The sequence below is a fragment of the Hemiscyllium ocellatum genome, chromosome 30 (genome assembly GCF_020745735.1).
Source record: "Hemiscyllium ocellatum isolate sHemOce1 chromosome 30, sHemOce1.pat.X.cur, whole genome shotgun sequence".
In the NCBI taxonomy this organism is placed as follows: Eukaryota; Metazoa; Chordata; class Chondrichthyes; order Orectolobiformes; family Hemiscylliidae; genus Hemiscyllium; species Hemiscyllium ocellatum.
Genome location: NC_083430.1, coordinates 34,178,979 through 34,194,123, shown reverse-complemented (window position 1 = coordinate 34,194,123; position 15,145 = coordinate 34,178,979). Strand labels below are relative to the sequence as shown.

Here is a 15,145-nt window from a genome sequence, read left to right as displayed (position 1 = left end):
AGGGGTTGGGGAGTGGGTGGTCAGGCAGACCAGGTTTTTGGGCACGGGGTGAAGGATGTGTGCTTGAGAGGCAAGCAGGGGTGAGAAAATGGCAGAGATGAGAATATAACCTTAAACCAGAGCCAGGCATTCAGGAGAGTAGTTAGGAATAATTTCTTCATGCATAGGCTTGTTGAAGTGTGGAGTTCTCCAACAAACCACTGTAGTTACAAGATCATTAGAAAATTTCAATCTGTGACAGATAGAATTTTTTTTCTAGACAAGAGTGTGAAGGGCATGGTGTCAAACCAAGAGACAGTATGTAAAATCCAGACCAGCCATGAGCTTATTGAATGGTGGAACAAAATTGGAGGGCTAACTGTCATCCTCCTGTTGCTAGCTCACAATGATCAGATAGATAAGGAACACGTATCATAGTGTGTTCCAGCAGCAGGTGAATTGTATGAATTTTATCTTAAAATGGTCTTATTGTAAACAACTAAAGAGAAACATCTATTAAAGAAACTACAGGTTTGAGGTCTAAAGATCATGCTAAATAGCTAATCTCTTGAGGCAGAAGTGAGAACAATGTCTTCACTCAGCAGATTATGAATCTTTGGAATTCTTCACTCAAGTGACTATGAATGCTCAGGCCATTAGCATCTTCAAAACTAATAAGTTTTGTTTAGTTACAAGTGATAAAGGATTGAGTAAACGAGGGGAGATGAAGTTAAAATACAGACCAGTTGTGATCTAACTGAACAGTCTATTACTATTCCTATGGTCCTTACTAACAATAACCAACAGCAGCTGCAGCTGGATGTTATGGTTAATGCAGAGGAATGGAAAAAAACTAAATTTCTGGTGCAGGGGAACAAAGGAAAGTTGCTGCAAACACTGGGTTATCACATACAAAATTAAACACGAAAGATTCTCGAGCGCATTCACCACCCTTCCTACCCAGGAAGATTAGATTACTTACAGTGTGGAAACAGGCCCTTCAGCCCAACAAGTCCACACCGACCCTCCGAAGCGTAACCCACCCAGACCCATTCCCCTACATTTACTCCTTCACCTAACACTACAGGCAATTTAGCATGGCCAATTCACCTAACCTGCACATTTTTGGATTGTGGGAGGAAACTGGAGCACCTGGAGGAAACCCCCACAGACACAGGGAGAACGTGCAAACTTGGTCACTTGGGTGGAAATTTAAAATTAATGGATGTTCTAAGCCAACCATTGCAACTGTAAGTAATATCAGTTTTGGAGTTAAAAGATTACCTCGTATACATTCTGCTATCTTCATGCACCTCCATCTCTGTACTTTTGAATTCATTTAGCTCTTTTCGTATTGCTGCCTGTAAAAGGAAACAACGGAGAAAGGTTGTGAAAAATTTATTTTAATTCTGAATTATTGAGTCAAAAAGATGACAGAATAATTGCTCACTTCAACAATTCAGTTCAAAAACATGCCAGTCACTACACTGGTTACAACATGCAATTTGTAACAAAGACCTCCCCCTAATGTTAGGAGCTGATACCACAAGAGCAGAGTCCCCATCCTGTATTTGCAATTATTCTTAACTGAAGTGATCTGCATCATTCACATATCCTAAGTGTTTGACAACCTTGATAAGACAATGGGTAATATCTTGACCCAAAAGAAAATGGGAAGTTAATTGATCACACATTCCACATGCTCAAAGATGACATTGCAGGAAAAGATATCTTCAAAACTATGAAAGGTTTGAGATTGCGAAAAACTATTTATATCTGTGGCAAGACCAGAAATAGAGGCCGCAAGTATACTTGCTAATAAAACCAATACGAAATTTCAGAGAAACAGCTCTATCTAGAGAGCAGAAAGAAAGTATGACTTGCTGTCACTTGTTTTTGAGGCGATTAGCATAAATATATTTTAAGTGTGAAGTAGTTAAGCTCCTGAAGAGATGGGAAAAGTTGTTTAGATGAAGAGGGGTGAGAGGAGGAGGTACCTCACTGGCTAGATAGTATAAACCAGTTTGATCAGAGGGTCTGCTTCCTGACATTGTATACAACTCTATTAACATCCCATTATTCATTTGAGAAAACTTCCCATTAGCCATGGAATCATAGAAGAATCTGCACAGTGCAGAAAGAGAACCTTCAACCCATCAAATCTGGGGAAAACGCGGGTAAGTGGAGTTGAAATGCCCATCAGCCATGATTGAATGGTGGAGTGGACTCAATGGGCCGAATGGCCTTACTTCCACTCCTATGTCTTATGGTCTTAATTCTCCAAAGAGCAGCCCACCCACAGCATTGTGTGCAGGGGTTGGGCAGATCATGTTGCAGCTGTACAGGATATTGGTTAGGCCACTTTTGGAATACTCCATGGAGTTTAATTCAGATAAATGCGAGGTGCTGCATTTTGGGAAAGCAAATCTTAGCAGGATTTATACACTTAATGGTAAGGTCCTAGGGAGTGTTGCTGAACAAAGAGACCAGCAAGTGCAGGTTCATAGCTCCTTGAAAGTGGAGTCGCAGGTAGATAGGATAGTGAAGGCAGCATTTGGTATGCTTTCCTTTATTGGTCAGAGTGTTGAGTACAAGAGTTGGGAGGTCATGTTGTGGCTGTACAGGACATTGGTTAGGCCACTGTTGGAATATTGCATGCAATTCTGGTCTCCTTCTGATGTTGCGAAACTTGAAAGGGTTCAGAAAATATTTACAAAGGATGTTGCCAGGGTTGGAGGGTTTGAGCTATAGGGAGAGGTTGAACAGGCTGGGGTTGTTTTCCCTGGAGCTTTGGAGGCTGAGGGGTGACCATATAGTGGGTTACAAAATTATGAGGGGCATGGATAGGATAAATAGACAAAGTCTTTTCCCTGGGGTCGGGGAGTCCAGAACTAGAGGGCATAGGTTTAGGGTGAGAGGGGAAAGATATAAAAGACACCTAAGGGGCAACCTTTTCACGCAGAGAGTGGTACGTGTATGGAATGAGCTGCCAGAGGATGTGGCGGAGGCTGGCACAATTGCAACATTTAAGAGGCATTTGGATGGGTATATGAGTAGGAAGGGTTTGGAGGGATATGGGCCAGGTGCTGGCAGGTGGGACTAGATTGGGTGGGATATCTGGTTGGCATGGACAGGTTGGACCGAAGGGTCTGTTTCCATGCTGTACATCTCTATGACTCTATGACCTCTGGATGGGTATATGAATAGTAAGGGTTTAAGAGGAATAAGGGCCAAGTGCTGTCAAATGGGACGAGATTAGGTTAGGATATCTGGTCAGCATGGATGAGTTCAACCAAAGGGTGTGTTTCTGTGCTGTACATTTTCATGAAAGCAGTCAGTTACTTAACCATGATCTGAACCAACTCAATTCCTAGAGACAATGCCTCCCCACCTTATCTGCTGGTGTTAATTTAGTCCATGGTTTATCTGCACGCCGATCATAGTCATGGGCATCTGTTACTTCAACATATTCGTGGAAGCGCAAGATTTTTCTAGCTTGGAGCTCTGCCACTGTGGGTCTTTGACTGAGCTAAAGAAATCAAAGATAACAGTCACAAAACAGGTTACACTTGCTTTGAAGGCTCGTGGTTAAAAGAACATTCATTTAACCGTGCAACATTTGTCACTATATTTTTCAGCAAAATTATTCCATTGGATGATAAACAGTAAAACTCTTAAATCTTAGAAATTCACAAGGAAGGAATGGGATGAGAAGCTCTACACATAACTCAATGCGGGGTATTAAAGCAGCATTGAGAGGGATGCTATATTCAAATTAGATAAACAAGGGCCAGGACAGCAATCCAATATTAATTCACAAAACAGATTTTCACAAACATTACGAAGTATCCACTTGAGTACCTACCTTTCTGGTAAGCCGTCTCTTGATCTCTCTTTTTTCTGCCTCATGCTGTTCCTCATCTTTATCTGTAAGTTAGAATTGTACAGTTTTTAAGCAATACATATGATCCATTAACATTAGAAGGGCCAACGTTTTCTCAGTATACAGATTGCAGCAAGTTACTAAACCACACAAACACTGCTGCTTGTATGTCTGACTTACCTGTCCTTCTATTGAACTGGCATAGAGTTATCTTCAATATTAAAACAATAGGATGCAAGAGAAAAATAATGAGGTACTGACAAAACACTTAGAAAAAAGGTGAAGTGAATAGTCTGAAGAAAGTGGGTTTCTGAAACTTTAACTGTTCCAATCCAAAGTTGCATTTTTATACAATGAAAATGCACTACTGGTTAAGTAAAAAATACAGGAAGTTACTTTACAATGAGTACCAAATTGCTTTTATAAAGCATTACTCCAGAAGAAATCTCAAGCATGCTTTACAGTAAGGAAGAGGTATATACAGTAATAAGCATTGTGAATGGGGAAAGAGGAAGAAGTAGATCATTAAAGGAATGACTTTTGGAAGTAATGACAGGTGAAAAGCAAGAGGGAGTGGATAGTGTTCCCCTGAACAAGGGTATAGTGGTGGAACCTGGCTAAGAAAAGTACTTTGTTTTTGAGAGGGTGGCTTTGCACAGCTAACCAAAAACATTTTCACATTTACAAAATAGCTTATTTCACAATTGTGACACAAATATCCCAGTCTATATTTTCATAAATTACTACTTTCCATCTCTTCAACATGTCTCCAACAGCAAAGTCTGTTTCAAGAACAGTGTGGCAAAAATGTACAACAACTAGTGATGGGCAAAACCATATTACTTACTTCTCACAACAATATGAACTAAATTATGATCTGAGGATAAAAGGTGCACTGACTTTTAAGGATATTCCTTTGCTCCAGTTCTTCCGCAGTTGGCCTTTGACTCAGACGCCTGATGAAATAGAAAAAGGATAAATTATTTCCTATGACAGGTGAAGCATGTTTAAGGTCTAAGAAATAGCTTTGTCCCATCACCCCAACACAATTTAGGATAGGGCCATGGCACACAAAGATGTGCATATGCTGAACTTACTTCTCTCGTTAAACTTGACTCAGCGTTTAATTGTAGACAGACAGGATGCTGGAAGAACACAGCAAGCCAGTCAGTATCAGGAGGTAGAGAAGTCGACGTTTTGGAGGGAACCCTTCTTCAAGGCTGGGAGTGGGTGTACGGGGAGCTGCAGAGAAAATGGATGGCGGGACAGGGTTGGCAAATGGGAAGAGTGGATCTGGTTGGTGGCAGGGAGCAGTGCCAGGGAGGGGAAGGGTGTCCAGGGATGGGAAGGGAAGTTATTTGAAATTGGAGAACTCAATTTTGAGTCCTCCAAGCTGTAGGCTGCTCAGGTGGAAGATGAGGTGTTGTTCCTCCAATTTGCGGTTTGGTTCATTGTGGCGAGGAGGCCAAGCAATGTCATGTCGGAACGGGAGTGGGAACGGGTATTAAAATGGGCAGTGACTGAGGGGTCCGGTCAGCCCTTCAGGCCCGGCTGAGATGCCTGGTGAACCGTTCCCTAAATTTACGTTTGGTTTCCCCCAACCTCACTTCCATTCAGGGCCCCGAACGCTCCTTCCAAGTGAGACAGAGGTTTACCTGCCTCTCTTCCAACCTAATTTACTGCATCAGGTGCTCCCAGTGTGGCCTTCTCTACATCAGGGAGACCAAATGTAAACTTAGGGAACGGTTCACTGAGCATCTCAGTCAGGCCCTCAGGGGCTGACCGGACCACCCAGTCATCGCCCATCCTATTTGCTATCTGACATGCCCATCCTTGGCCTCCTCCATTGCCACAATGAACCAAACTGCAAATTGAAGGAACACCACCTCATTTTCTGCCTGGGCAGCCTATAGCCTGGAGGACTCAACACAGCTCTTCAATTTCAAATAACCTCCCTTCCTGACACCTTTCCCAGCCCCTCTCCCTCTCCTCACTGCCAATTACTGGATTCATTCCTGCTACTGACTAACCACGTTGTTACTCTGTCTTTCACCTATCCCCACTTCATCATCCTACCCTCACCACCTACTTTATCTGCAGCTCCTCCTACATCCACCCAGAGTCGTGAAGGCTTATACCTGAAACATCGACTTCTCAGCCTCCTGATGTTGCCTGGCTTGTTGCGTTATTCCAGCATCCTGCCTGTCTGCTTTGGATTCCGGTATCTGCAGTATGTTTTTTTGCCTCTAACCAGTGTTCAATTGTAGCTGCCTGAACTACCTGCACAGAAGCCAGCTAATTCAGCACAACCTGGAAGTCAAATCGTAGGTGGAATAACATGCCAGATTACCACTCCATTCTGATTGCTGCATGGCAACTGGAATTTACTGACGTATATATGTATAAAACCTCCTTGTCTGCCTTAGGTTTCTCTTTCCAGAAGCTGCATCTAAGTGTTGAAGCATAATGGAAGATGGGGTGGTACTAGGTTATTCTCAGATTAGATTAGATTAGATTACTTACAGTGTGGAAACAGGCCCTTCGGCCCAACAAGTCCACACCGACCCGCCGAAGCGCAACCCACCCATATCCCTATATTTACCCCTTACCTAACACTACGGGCAATTTAGCATGGCCAATTCACCTGACCCGCACATCTTTGGACTGTGGGAGGAAACCAGAGCATGTCTGAATGTAGCAGTTTTGGAAAACCTATTCCCAGGCCATCTAATGTATATCCAATAGAAGGTTATTGTTGAGGCTGACAATGAACCAGAACTGTATGAATTGACTACACATAACCTATACAAATGGAGTAACTGTCGAAAGACTTGGACACGATCCAAACATGCGTATGCAAACTGACAGCAAACACAAGCGTGATTGCCACACTCAGGAATTATCCATAACCTACATTTTAAAAAAAAATTTGCACCTTTCGAAAATACTTTATAGACAATGAAGTGCTTTTGACATGTAGTCAATATTGCAGTCTAGAGAAACAACAGTCAAGTTGCACACAGCTCCCATAGACAGCATTGTGATAAAAAAAATGTGATATGGCTTGAGGAATAAGTATTGGTCTAGACAATGGGAAGTGGCCTTCAATTTTTCAAATAGTGTCCCAGAATTTTATGTCAACCCTACAGCAAACAGGACCTTAATTTTATAACACATCCAAAAATGCCACCTCTGACATGATCTCAAATCTACAACTGACTTGATGGCAACCATGTTAGAAACTCAACCAAGGGTCATACTCTAATAGAGAGGGACGATCACTCACTACTGTAAGATCCTATGTCTACAATACCAGTGTACAGGGAGCATACAGCAACAAGCAAATTATTTAATAACGAGACAATGCAACATTCAAAAGCGATTGAGAAATCTACTATCCATTTTTCAGATGCCCTACCTGATGAGTGCTGTTCCAATCTGCTGTCGAATTTCTAGTCTTTCTTGATCAGACTGACGAGGTAGGATGTTCTTTTCTATAAGTTCTTGCTTTGTAGGTCTGTTGCTCAGCTTAAGGGCCAAAGTGTCTTTTCGTTTTACTTTATTGGCCAATGAACCTACATAAGATTTAGGATAAGATTTTACAGAGTAGGCAATACTTTCCTGTTTTTCCAAAAGAACTAAGCACTTTAGAGCAAGTTTTAAACCTTCAGAGGAAAGAAAAAGTGAAACTAAATTTCAACCAAAATGAACAACAACACTGCAAATATACAGTAGGCTAATATCTGTACTGGGATAATTAATTATACTAAATTGTAGCTTCCAATCATCCTTGATGAACAGATTAACATACATTTTAAATTAATAAATGTAAGTGCATACTGGATTGATCATCTTCCTCGTCCTCATCGTAGTCATCCTTGTACAGAACTGGACCATCGTCATCAGAGTCACTCACATCGTCTTCCTGTCTCACAAGCTCCGGAATGATGACAACTGATGAGACTAGTGGTGGATAATCTTGTTTCATGGGTCTGTGCTCCTCTTCCTCCTCTTCGTCTTCTGTGGTTTCCTCATCTGAGGGGCTGGGTGATCAGGTTATGTGAAACAGATTTGATGTTTAATAAAAGACTCTGCTGGTTCCTGTGGGAAACATTATACTCCACAGAGAATTAAAATAAAGACAACTCAAGAATATTGAGAAAAAGCATGTATTTCCATCATTTTGTTTTTATTCCAAGAATATTGATCATTAACGGTGATTAGAACTGCAGGCAACTTCAGGGAGACATGAACAGACACTCAGTTTGGGCACAAAGAGATGGGGGCGGAGAGAGCGCAGATGAAATTCAGTGCAGATAAATAAGAACATCCAACTTGCAATGTAGAATAATATGAATACTAAACCAAATAGTGAAATCTTACAAAGAAAACTTGGAAGAATTTTATAGGCTGGATATGAGGAAAAGACTGGTAATGCAGGAACATCTACCATAATTCATAAAACAATCAGCTGTGTGTTGAGAATTTTTTTAATGTAGCCAGTTATGTCAGTCGAGATCAATCTGTCTGGAAGCAGGAATGGAAGCTGATTCAATGGTAATTTTAAAATAGGGATTAGCTAAATACAAAGCAGAATTTACTGGCCTATCAGGAATTGTAGAGCACTTTCACTGGTACGGTAGGCCAAATACTTTTTTTAGAAACAGCAAACTTTATGAGTTTAAGATGGAACAGTGAGTTGATAAAACTGTTAGCTTTTATAACAAGAGTTATGAAGTTCACAGTCAAGATGAATGTTAAATCTACAATGTTTTGATTAAACTGCAGTTAGGATAGTGCATCCTACTTTAGTATGGAGTGAGAAGAAGCTCACCGAGATGAAAACAGATGGGAAAACTGAGACTTTCAATAAAACAAGAGATCAAGACAAGATCTGATGAAAGATATTGAAAATTGTGATTGATAAGATCATTGTTGACTGAAAGTGGTTTCCCCAATGAGCTAGTAACTGAAGGATGTAAGTTTGAAACTGTCCCCTCAGATGAAGAGATTGAGAGACTTGAAAATTATAAAAGACTGTTCAGGAATTCCCTGCCAGAACAAGAAAGGGAGCAGAATTCATTATATTGAATTGTGCATAAAATATTAAAATACAATTTTAATGGGAAGGCACAGGGAAATGTGGCTAAATTAAAGGGTCTAAGATCTAGTGCTGATGCTGACAGAATGGGCTAACTGACTTCCTTCTATGTTGATAAGTTGCATCGATGCAAAGTTGCAGTATAAAAATGTTTGGGGCTCAACATCCAAGCTCTGTTTCTTCACCCACAGATACCACGTATTTCCAGCACTTGTTGCTTTTATTTATAATTTATGCTTATTTGGGTCGACAAATTTTAGTCAGAGTAGGTTCTACAGTATGTGGAACAACACGAGGGCTCTGAGCTCGTGAGCATTTAAGAAAAATTCTTTCATGGGATGTAGGCATTGCTGGCAAAAGTAGCTTTCCCTAGCTGTCCTCAAATGGAGTGGCTTCTTAGGTCATTTGAGGGTATTTAAGAGTCGATTACCTAATTACGTGATCAACTACTGCGAATCTGGAGTCACATATAGGTCAGACCAGATAACTACAGCAGATATCCTTCTCTAAAGGACATGAATAAATTAGCTGGGCTTTTAACAAGAATGACAGCCTCTGTAATGGTGACATAAGACTAACTTCATATTCCAGGTATATAAATAATTTGAATTTTACTAGTTACTGTGGTGAGATTTGAACCAGAGTTACCAGGTTACTAGCAAGGGGCTCTGGATTACTCACCCAGTGACATTACCAGTGTGCCGTCATCTGTGAAAATTAGTTCATATTTCTGTCTTAAGTATTCAAGAGCGACTCCTGCTGGAAAAATGGACAAGAGTGACTTCTGAAAGCTTACAAACCAGGAGAATCAGCATGACCTAGTAACCACATCATAGCACGAATTAATAGCTCCAGGTGAAGCGAGAGAAGGGAAAAACGTGGAATCCAAAAGGGTTCTCTATGCATACCTCAGGGTAGATAGAGGAATTTCAAATATTCAGTTCATTTTTTTTTGTTGTGCAAGTTTGGACTCGTAAAGGTGCAGCAGCAAATGATGAAAAGCATAAATTGAGCAATCCATAGTTCAAGGAGGGGACAACTACCCAAGGTTCTCACACCAAATGCCATTAAGCTGGAGATGGACAAACAGGTGAGAAAAGACTCAGTGAGGTACTAGAGGACTGCTAATATTATTTTTTAAAAAAAAAAGGAGGGACAGACCAGGAAGTTACAGGTCAACCTGTCTAACCTCAGTGATGGTGAAAGTTAAGAGAAAATATCCTGAGGGACTGAACATTTCTATACATGGGAAGACATGGATTAATCAGGAATAGTCAGCATGGATTTGTTAAGGAAGGGTCATGTTTGACAAATTTGTTTTTTATTTTGAAGAGTTTGCCAGAGTGTTGAAATGACGTGATCTACATAGACATTAGCAAGATTTTTAATAGATACAAGTTGAGGACTGCAGATGCTGGAGAGTCGGAGTTGAAAAGCGTGTCACTGGAAAAGCACAGGTCAGGCAGCATCTGAGAAGCAGGAGAATCGATGTTTCATTCCTGGTGAAGGGCTCATGCCCAAAATGTCAACTCTCCTGCTCCTCGGATGCTGCCTAACTTGCTGTGCTTTTCCAGGGTCACACTTTTCAAATTTTAATAGCTGCAGTTGACCTCCTTCCTATCAGAAGGATGTTGTGAAACTTGCAAGAGTTCAAAAAGATCGACAAGGATGTTGCCAGGTTTGGAGGATTTGAGCTACAGGGAGAGGCTGAATAAGCCCTGGACCATTGGAGGCTGAGGGGTATGGATAGGATTAATAGACAGTCTTTTCCCTGGGGTGGCGGAGTCTAGAACTAGAGGGCATAGATTTAGGGTGAGAGGGGAAAGATATAAAAGGGATCCAAGGGGCAACTTTTTCACACAGAGGATCACGCATGTATGTAATGAGCTGCCAGAAGTAGTGGTGGAGGCTGGTACAATGACAATGTTAAAAGGTATTGGATGGGTACATGAATAGGAAGGGTTTAGGGGGATATGGGCCAAGTTCTGACAAATGATCTAGATGATGTTAGGATATCTGGTCGGCATGGACGAGTTGGACCAAAGGTTCTGTTTCCTGCTGTACATGTCTATGGCCCTAAGTAAGCAGGTGCCCATGTGATCCAAACCAAAGTGATACACTGGATCCAAGATGGCTCAGAGGCAGGAAGTAAAGGGTAATAGTGGAAGGATCTATGACTAGAAGTCAGTTTCCAATGGAGTTCCACAAGGCCCAGTGCCGGGGTTCTTATTGTTTGTGATGTACATGAATGATAATTATAGGAAACATGATCAAGAAGTTCATGGGCGATAGCATAATTGGTAAGGTGATTACTAGGGTGAGAAGGATAGCCATAAACAGGAGGATAGTAACAGACTGGTCGGGTGGGCACAGTAGAGTCAAACTGAAATCAACTTGGAAACGTAGGAGGGCTAACAATCCAAGGGATTATACAATGACAACAGGACGCTAGTAAGTACTGAAACCCAGAGGGAACTTAGTGTGCATATGCACAAATCTTTGAAGGGCAGGTGGATAAGATAGTTAAAAAACCATATGAGATTCTTGCTTTTACTAGCTGAGGCATGGAATACAAGAGCAAGAAAACGATACATGTGTGCCACAGGTCATGCTGATTCTCCTGGTTTGAAAGCTTTCAGAAGTCAATCTTGCCCATTTTCCAGCAGGAGTCGCTATTGAATACTTTTGACAGAAATACCGGTTAGACCACAAAGTGCTGCATGCAATGCTGATCACTACAGTATAAGGAGGAATGAGACTGTTTTAGAGAAGATGCACAGGATATGTACCAGAATATTGCCTGAGCTGGAGGGCTTGAGCTACAAAGAGAGACTGGCTAGGTTGGGACTGATTTACTTGGAGTAATGAAGTTTGATAGATGATCCTACTGAGGTGCATTAGATTATGAAGGGCATTATTAGGGTGGATAGGAAAGCATTTTTCCATTAGTAGCGGGGTCAGTAACCAGCGATAGAGTTAAGATAGGAAATGGAAGGCCAACAGAACTTGAGAAGAAATATTTTCACTCAGAGGATGGTGAGATTTTGAAACTCACTGCCCGATAGGGTGTTTTGAGCCAGAAACGATCATAATATAGAAAGCAGTTCTTCAGATATCCACTCACTTTGCCATACCCTTCAGGGCTGTGGGATAAAAGCTGGCAAATGGGATTAGTGTAGTCGGCTCTTCGTTGACCAGCACAATCATAATGGGCCGAATGGTCGTCTTTTGTGCTATAAATGACTGAGAATCTGACAAAGCTGTCAGGTGTCTCATCCTCTGGGTCATATAGCCTCTATCTGTCAACAGCTAAAGGAATGTTTTTAAATCCAACTTTTCCAATACATGATAATATCCCCTGGACAGGCAGAGGTTGAATCTTTTGGCCCAGAAGTAGGGACACTACCACTTGTAACACGTGAAAATATTTTTAAATCAACCTGTTTGGACACGTCATGGTGCACCTCTATGTCAGGCGGACCAACAGGACCAGAGATAGGGATACTACCACTGTGCAAGGTCACAAAAAAAGTGTAATTTGGAAAGGGGTACCTTGAGAGTGAATGTGAACTTGGCAATAATACACAAGGAGATAATACCCTCTGGGATGGGAGAGTGCAAACAGAATTTCAGAAGCAAAAGTCACAAAAGTCATGAATATGAATTTTAAAGGAGCATAAATACACAGGGTCTAACATATAATGATTTGCATGTCAGCACGAATTAGAACACGCAATTTTTTTTCAAAATACTATCCATGCTGATCAAAAATTAGAACTGAATTAATATATTACAAGGAATTCTGACACAAACCCTACGTTTTCCCACAAATCTTAACCTATCTCGTGTCTAAGATGCTCATAGAACTTAAGCACAAACATAGACATTGTTTCTGCTTATTATCATGTAGCATAGATGTAGGAGTGTACACAAGAACTTCTTCACCTACACAGGTCTTCTTTAACTAAGTGAAATTCTCACCTCTGCTATACTGTACTTGCTCTCACCTCAAGTCAGGTCTAGCCAGGCATTTGTGATGCACCATTCAACTTGCTTGAATTTTCCACCACTTTCCATATTCTGATCAACTCTGGTCAGTTTACAAATATAATCCCTCTCCCACAATTCAAGCCACTAAAACAATTAATTGTGTTAATTAGAACTCACGAACTAAGATTGAAGGTACACCAGTACTCACAGAAATTTAGGACCAAGTTCATTGAAAGGACAATTACATACAATGTATAGCACAGAAACAGGCCTTTGAGTTCAACTGGTCCAGAGTGGTGTTTATGATCATTAGCCTCAACTAATATTCAGTATAAATTTCTAATCTATTCTCCCCAAAGTTTAATCACCCAACATTAACAAGCACTTACCTCTAAGTACACAAAACTGAAACAATGGTCATGTGAAATAACACATGCACTCACCATTTTAATTTCTCTAAGGTAACTTGCAAAGCCCGGTTCTTATTAGCATCATCAAAGGCAGTCTCAAAAAGCAAGGACTTTGCTGTATGTGAACCATCAGCTGCAGTGACGACTGGTCGAGGGCTACACAATGCTTGCTGGATCATTATGTGCAAAGGAACTTGAGACTGACGAGTCGGAAGGAGCTCGGGGCACTCATCAGATGAAGGGTGAGGCTGCTGATCAGGTTCTTTATCTTGTTGGACGCTGCCATGACAGAATGTCAATACAGGAGGACTAGCTTTGACTGGAACTCTTGGTGGGAGGGACTGACGAGGAGCAGGTTCTGGAGCAGAAGGTGGGCGCGAAGGCAATGCTGGCGATGATGTAGGTGCATGTGCTGATGTCGATCCTTGCATTGGCAGCTGCGGTCTCTCCTTGTTCTCACACACATTCTGGGTAGTGTTGTTTGGCTCAGTCACAGGTGGATTGAAGCTTATCCTCCTGTGGGATCCTGGTGGTGAATGCTTACCTGGCACAACCAGGCCGGGGGTCATGATATGACTAAGTTCCGCTGAAACAGAATTTTGCAAATTGAGTCAGCGTTCCAAAACTTGCCTGTTTTAAGAATTGTACCACTATTCATTGCTTAGTAACTAACTTCATCCGATAAGGGCATTGTGGGACCTTGTCTGTCAAACAAACAGCAAGGCAACAGCTTTATGATGGTTGGCTGGACAACACAAAATCCTATAGCAGGCAGTTTTGGTCAATATATGAAAATATTAAATATGACATAATGACCTGAGCACAAACCATGCTCAGTACAAGGCTGAACATTCCTTTCTTACATCTTTCATATTTAAGACTCTGCCTTAGAAGACCACAGGTTAAGTTTCAACCAGCCACACCATCATGCCTTAAGCTTTTACATTAACATAAGATATATATTTATAGACAAAAGATTTATGACATCAGAAGGGCAACAATTAGTATTGCTGCATCAAGATTTTCAGGTGTGAGTAATGCTGCTATATATGGACACAGCAACAGGGAAATGTTATTGGACAAGATCAAAAGCACTTGTTACAGTACAGTATCAGCCTTCCTGCGTGCAGGCATTGAAAAAATCATTGTGGTGAGTGCCAGCTAGACAACCCATTGAATCTATTCCACCGTTAAATTTGAATATGGCAGATCTATATCTCAACTCCATTCACCTGCCTTTCCCATATAGGAGAAAGTGAGGACTGCAGATGCTGGAGGTCAGAGCTGAAAATGTGTTGCTGGAAAAGCGCAGCAGGTCAGGCAGCATCCAAGGAGCAGAAGAATCAACGTTTCGGGCATGAGCTCATGCCCGAAACGTTGATTCTCCTGTTCCTTGGATGCTGCCTGACCTGCTGTGCCTTTTCCATATGCCTAGATATTGTTACCTGGCCAAAAAAAAAGATTGGTCAATCTCAGCTTTGAAGATTTTGTTTAGATTAGATACAGTGTGGAAACAGTCCCTTCGGCCCAACAAGTCCACACCAACCCGCCGAAGCGCAACCCACCCATACCTACATTTACCCCTTTTACCTAACACTACGGGAAATTTAGCATGTCCAATTCACCTGACCTGCACATCTTTGGACTGTGGGAGGAAACCGGAGCACCCGGAGGAAACTCACGCAGACACGGGGAGAACGTGCAAACTCAACACAGTCAGTCGCCTGACGTTGGGAATTGAACCCGGGTCTCAGGCGCTATGAGGCAGCAGTGCTAACCACT

General features: G+C 41.6%; 1 protein-coding gene across 7 annotated transcripts in view; it reads right to left on the bottom strand.

The window, feature by feature from the left end:
- Positions 1-15,145, bottom strand: part of LOC132830169 (phosphatase and actin regulator 4-like) — a 175,923-nt gene that overhangs the window by 6,172 nt on the left and 154,606 nt on the right. For all 7 annotated transcript variants that reach the window (XM_060847709.1, XM_060847708.1, XM_060847711.1 and 4 more), the window contains 7 exons: positions 13,397-13,949; positions 7,703-7,905; positions 7,281-7,437; positions 4,763-4,818; positions 3,845-3,906; positions 3,371-3,508; positions 1,264-1,340 (listed from right to left, as the gene is read on the bottom strand). In XM_060847709.1, coding sequence (XP_060703692.1) covers positions 1,264-1,340; positions 3,371-3,508; positions 3,845-3,906; positions 4,763-4,818; positions 7,281-7,437; positions 7,703-7,905; positions 13,397-13,949 — 1,246 coding nt within the window. The remainder of the gene's footprint in view (positions 1-1,263; positions 1,341-3,370; positions 3,509-3,844; positions 3,907-4,762; positions 4,819-7,280; positions 7,438-7,702; positions 7,906-13,396; positions 13,950-15,145) is intronic.